Source organism: Sycon ciliatum, chromosome 7 (genome assembly GCF_964019385.1).
Source record: "Sycon ciliatum chromosome 7, ocSycCili1.1, whole genome shotgun sequence".
Classification (NCBI taxonomy): domain Eukaryota; kingdom Metazoa; phylum Porifera; class Calcarea; order Leucosolenida; family Sycettidae; genus Sycon; species Sycon ciliatum.
Window position 1 is genome coordinate 7424042 of NC_088649.1, and position 6461 is coordinate 7430502.

Sequence of the window (6461 nt, forward strand, 5' to 3'; positions counted from 1 at the left end):
AGGTTTGACTATACGTAAACCCTCCTTATCATCCGCTTATGTCGTGTGTTATGACTCCCTGATACAGACAGACTCTGTCAGTGTAGGGCTCGTGGTCATGCGAGTCACGATGACCAGGTGACCGGTCAGGCAAGGCTGGATCCGCGGACTAGTCATGTGCCGGCCTTGTGCCACTTTTTCTGCTTTCTCGTGCGCGGTGAAAGATTTTTCGCTTGACGGCACCAACGGCAACGACGCCGAGATGATTATGACATACACAGACTCAGTCCAGCCTAGTCCTGCGAAAATCGACAGGACATTCGTGCCAGGCCGAGCGCAAGTATTGTTATTATTATTTGTCTCAGTCCGTTGCTGTAATACTATCAAGAAGGTGTGCAGAAAGCCATTCTCGATTGTTTCTGTATTCGAAAGAATTTGAAAGAACGGAAACTTGGTGGTGAGGCTGGGAGAAAACAACACGTACCTACCGCTCGAGGCGAGGATCAAGCCACGTTTAGCGCAGTTCTCAAGTCTTTAGGGTGAATTCCTGGAGACCGTGCAGGAAGTGGATCGATTCATTTAGTTAGGTTTCGGCTTATCTCGCGACGAGAGGCAGTGTTCCAAGCGACGCTTCCCGTCCCGTGAGCTGTGCTTCTCTTGGATCCCGCTACGTCACGAACGAGCAGAGCGGGTGGCGGCAGCAGTTCAAAGTGAGAATGGGTGCGTATCGTAGATCCATGGTTTGCGGGGAGTGGCACCGGATTGCCCTGTTGCTGGTCCTGCTTGCGATGGCTATCGCCGTGGATGGGACTGTGGGTCAAACATGCGAAAAGGTGGACCAATGCTCATGTCGACTCAGTGATACCGGAGAGGTTGTTTCATTGAAAGGCTTGGACGGGAATAAAAGGTGAGCAAAAATGTGCTGTAATGACAGAGGCATGGGGCACATCAATCGATTATCAACTTTGGTGGGAGAATATAAGATTTTTCCACCATCATCACTGACTGAGTCCCACGGGCTGGTTATCAAGAGTGCGTTGCCTGGCTTTGCGTTGCCTGGCTTTGCGTTGCCTGGCTTTGCGTTGCCTGGCTTTGCGTTGCCTGGCTCTGCGATGCCTGGCCCTGTATTGCATGGTTGTGCATAGCCTGGCTATGTTCTGCATGGCTTTGCAGTGCCTGACTGTGCAATGCCTGACTCATCATTAACAGGCTGAGAGTTGCTTGGTTGCTCATAGCCTGACTCAGTACTGCCTGGCTCTGTAATACCGGGCCGTTATTGCCTGGCTCTGTATTGCCTGGCTCTGCAGTGCCTGGCTCTGTACTGCTTGACCGTGTATTGCCTGGCTCTGTATTACCTGGTTCTGTACTGCCTGGCTCTGTATTGCCTGGCTCTGTGATGCCTCGCTCTGTACTGCCTGGCTCTGTGCTGCCTGGCTCTGTAATGCCTGGTTCTGTACTGCCTGGCCGTGTATTGCCTCGCTCTTTATTACTTGGCTCCATGCTGCCTGGCTCTGTATTACCTGGCCGTGTATTACCTGGCTCTGTTGTGCCTGGTTCTCTGTATTACTTGGCTCGTGCTGCCTGGCTCTGTACTGCCTGGTTATGTGTATTACGTGGCTCTGTAGTGCCTGGCCGTGTATTGCCTGGCTCTGAAGTGCATGGCTCTGAACTGCCTGGCTCTGTATTGCCTTTAATTAAATAACCCTTTACTGGCAGCAGCATTTTGTATATCAATATGAAATCCATCAGATTCAAAACAATGCCAATAACGGTCACTACAAAGATATTCAACTCATTGAGGTTGAATTTGATGGACAATAGCAATGACATCACTTAGAAGGACGCTGCATGTGTATTTGTATGTGGGTGCTGGGGTGGGGGTAGGGACTTTATTATGTGTGTGTGTGTGTGTGTGTTTGTGTGTGTGTTTGTGTGTGTGTGTGTGTGCGTGTGTGTGCGTGTGTGTGTGTGTGTGTGTGTGTGTGTGTGTGTGTGTTCGGATGCATGCGCACGTGTTCATGTATAGAAAGGAAAGGGGGTGTGCGAGTTGGTGTGTTGCATGCAGGGGGCTCAATGTACGTCGTATACGTGTGCCTGTGCGTGTGTGTGTGTGTGTGTGTGTGTGTGTGTGTGTGTGTGTATGTGTGTGTGTGTGTGTATGTGTGTTCCGACCTGTCGGAAGGCTACCCTCTTGCCAAAGCATTTTGGAAGTTGGACTAGTTTCGGCTCCACAACCCAGTGTGTCGTTAATAGCTTTCATGGCTGATGTTGTTGGTATGTCTGTTAGCTCTGGGTTCCCAGTACTCAGTAGCCGAGGCTGGTTGGTAAAGTAACTCCAATTTCACTTCAAAGTACCAGTGCATCTAGTGTCTGCTTCTATCAAAGCAGCGTGCTGTCTATACTGGTTACCCCAGCAAGTGTAGGGTGTGCATAGGTAACTGTCTTGGCCGTCCTATTCCGATGTACTCCGTGTGCTGTAGACCAGGTGTGCATTGGGGGGTCGATTCACATGGCTGCGCCAGTTGTGTGGATTAGACAGTTATCTGGCGCTTGTCTTGATCTGTTTCAATCAGAATCAGATCTGCTATCGTTGCTATAAAGAGAAAATCTGTGGGTGCACATCCAGTGCATTTGCAGATTTGCGTGCTTCTCTTGCGGCGGGCGTATATACATGGTACATGGTACATGGTGTGTGTGTGTGGATGTGTACATGTATGTGTGTATATGTACATGTATGTGTGTATATGTGGACATCTTTTGACTGCTGTCCTGTCCCACTCTGCCAGGCTGAAGAACGGTATCATCGGAAAAGACGGATATTCATACCACTTCAACCCGTGCACGTCTGAGCTGAACCTGGGACCTGAGTGCAGCCCCACCCTGGACAGTGCAGTAAGTATGCAAACAGTCGCACATAGCGTTAGCACAGCTGCAGTTAAATATTCGCCACACAGGAATATAACCCTGCGTATTTGCTTGTGGGCGATATTATCATTATTATTACCGTATTATCTCTAATATAAGCACAGTCTCCAATAATAGCACGTCTCCAATAATAGAACACCTTGGGGCGGCATTCAAAAAATAAAGTGCTCAGTCTCCATTATAAGCACACTGTGCAAATTCATTATCTGTACGGGCGAAAAAAAACCTGAAATGTGTGCGTCTGACATGAATTTGGCATGGCAACATGCCTCTGAAATGAGGTTGAAATAATAATGGAACAGTCTCCAATAAGGGAACGTCTCCATTAATAGCACGGGGCGGAGGTACATTGAAAAAATAAAGGACCTTGCTTATATTAGAGATAATACGGTAATTATTTATTTCTGCACCTCGTAGCATGTCAAGGCAACCAATTGAATTGAGGAGATGGTGAGACTAACCACGGAAAAAGAGAAAAAAAGAAAAGAAAAGAAAGGCACGTCTACAAAAGGGGTAGGGATTAGCAAGTTACAAAGCAATGGGATGATCAGCGAGGTATGCAGTGGAAGTGTTGTCTGTGATTTTGTTTACTGGAAGACACTGAAGTGCTGTCTGACGCAAAGTACAGTGAAACCTGTCTAAGACGACCGCTCAAGGGACCTTCAACACGTGGTCTCTGCTACCAGGCGGTCTCCTTATCCAGGTTCATTTTACTGGAAATAGCATCCCTTGGTCCTGGTTTCAGTGGTCTTCCAGGACAGGTGGTCGCCATATCCGAGTGGTCGCCTTGACAGGTTCCACAGTATGCAGCATGAGTTGCTACCGCTATTGCAAGTGCGCAATGCTGTGCCCCCACTTCGCCGAAGCATCTCACCTAATTCTTTAACCGCACACTAAACGTCAATACACATACGCCTAAACTCGATCTTTCAGGCCAGACCACCAGCTGTTGTGTGATTCGTTCACGGCAAGTCCCAGGTTAGTTCTGCAGACTTTGCCAGTACCGACTCCAGTGCCACCCGAAAGTCCGCTTCAAACCACGCGACTGGGTTTTCTTTTTTAGTTTTTTTGCATTGTTCTGATGCGTCTGCCTGATGTCATAAATTCAGCAGGGCGCATCACTAGCCCATAGAGAAAGGAGGAAAGTTAGCTGTGGACTTGCGCGACCTGTTTTAGGGCCATTGAATCCTGCCTTGCTGAAAGCAGATTTGAGTTGTAATTTTTGCACACCTGCAGTCCGGCATAGATGATGAGAGTCCAGCAGATATGCAAGTTCATAAAGCCTGCACATAATACCATGCGTATAATCACATTTGTTTTGTCTGTAGGCTTGTCAGGAAGCTGGTGCCAATGATATCTACAGTCTGGGACAGACTTCATCTGTGAACTTTAATGTCATCGCAACTAACCCGTCACAAATAGTCTTCACTTACAACGGTGGGACACCCAATGGAGACAACATTCGGTACGTGAAATCACCGCCTGTTCGTGTGTGTGTGTGTGTGTGTGTGTGTTTGTGCGTGTGGAAAGTGTAACGGAATCTCAGCCATTCCGTTCCCCGGGACGCAGGACACAAAGGACAAGACTAGTTTGGTTTACATAATTATTATTGACATTACGGAAATGGAGACAACACTCAAAGGGACGAACAAGAAGACTGACAAAAGGACTCTCGACTACAACATCGCGCATGCTCATATCACACATGCACGCGACTAGACGAGACAGTTTGGGGAATGCCATCACACAGGAAAACAACACATCATTTTACAACACCTGCCCCCTTGATGACATTCCACAAAATAATAAACCGACACCACGTTCCACATGCACAACAGCAAAAGGAACCACAGCAAAACAGAAAAAACCAAAACCAACCAACAGCTTACATTGTAGCACAACAAAACTGGGCCACGACACAGGGCCAAACCAAGACACAAGAGCCGACGCTCTCAACTCAGGCACACAAGGCCAATCGAAACACGAGAGCCAAAGCTCCAACAAATAACAACCTGCGCGCAGCAGCGCAAAATAAATCTACAACGCAAATTAATGCAGAACAGAACGACGAGAAGAGCAACATACCGACAACCAAACTCAACAACACAGCAACGAACTGAACAGCGAGAGAAACATGATCAGACAATTAAGCGAGCAAGACAACAACAAGACGAACAACAAAGGACGACACACAGTCGGTGATGCCAGACTCATCCACTGGCCTCTGGCGAGCCACGGCCACACGCTCCATGCGGTACCTGCCGTCCCAGGCTCCAGTCCCCAGCTTCTGCCGGTCCACCACCTTCTCTGCCTCCTCTCCGCGTCGTCTTCCGCTTCCACCAGCTCCTCATCTCTCCTGATCACCTCCACCCCACGCTTACTATTATTTGTTGACGACGACGAACAGACTCATGACAAACTTACTCATCCTCTGCGTCCCGGGTTTCGGCACCACGTTGTAACGGAATCTCAGCCATTCCGTTCCCCGGGACGCAGGACACAAAGGACAAGACTAGTTTGGTTTACATAATTATTATTGACATTACGGAAATGGAGACAACACTCAAAGGGACGAACAAGAAGACTGACAAAAGGACTCTCGACTACAACATCGCGCATGCTCATATCACACATGCACGCGACTAGACGAGACAGTTTGGGGAATGCCATCACACAGGAAAACAACACATCATTTTACAACAAAAGAGAGAGCTTGGAAGCTCAGGGTCCTACGCTATGCTTTTTTGCCTAGCTCATCATGCATGTTATTGTATTGCAAAAATTCCGTCTATTCGAATAACATGCATGATGAGCTAGGCAAAAAAGCATAGCGTAAGACCCTGAGCGAAATAAATAAACTTCCTCTTGGCATTCGAGGGTAATACGACACTGTCTACCACCTTGATGACCTAGTCAAAAAAGCATAGGGGTGTTATAAATTGTTGTTTCTCCTATTTATTTCAAGACATAACCTCTGGGCTGCTACACTTGGAGGGAGAAAAATCTGACGGGGGTCCGGGGTATCACCGTTAAAATATTTTAGGAAAATGGCTTGCTGTTGGGGCCCCAGAACACATCTTTAACTGTCCATACACATGCAAGAACGCGTGCATTTTACAGCCACGTGTACATGTACATGTAAAATGACCGGCCAAATGCGACCTGGAAGCGCCGAATGGCCAACTGGACTAAAAAGCGCTCAAATAAAAAAAGTCGGTTGTCCCTCTTTGGGAACAAAATCGGTCGGTTTGTCCGGCAGGCGATCAAAAATCGGATGATTTCCGAAAAATCGGAGCAAGTGGCAGTCCTGTTACCTAGGATTCGAACCCGCACTATTGCCCTGCATGCATTCCCCCGATCACTTCGCATACATACTCATTCTTCCAAGTTTCTTCACGTTATGATCTTGCATTTGAAGCCCTGTTTGAATATTTTGGCCAGCTGCCTTTGATGGTACGATATGAGATAGCACCAGGCATGCCGACGGCACAACACACACAAACACGGAATTAAAGCTGTGTGGACCCTGGGTAGCGCCAGACGTTACTGAAGTAACG

At 47.9% G+C, this 6461-nt stretch overlaps 1 protein-coding gene across 1 annotated transcript in view; it reads left to right on the forward strand.

The window, feature by feature from the left end:
• The first annotated feature begins 319 nt into the window (after positions 1 to 319).
• LOC135820866 (uncharacterized) overlaps positions 320 to 6461 on the forward strand; it is an 18799-nt gene continuing 12657 nt past the window's right edge. Inside the window, exons 1-3 of the mRNA XM_065333909.1 lie at positions 320 to 886; positions 2766 to 2871; positions 4233 to 4369. Of these exons, the coding sequence (XP_065189981.1) occupies positions 696 to 886; positions 2766 to 2871; positions 4233 to 4369 (434 nt within the window). The 5' untranslated portion in view covers positions 320 to 695. The remainder of the gene's footprint in view (positions 887 to 2765; positions 2872 to 4232; positions 4370 to 6461) is intronic.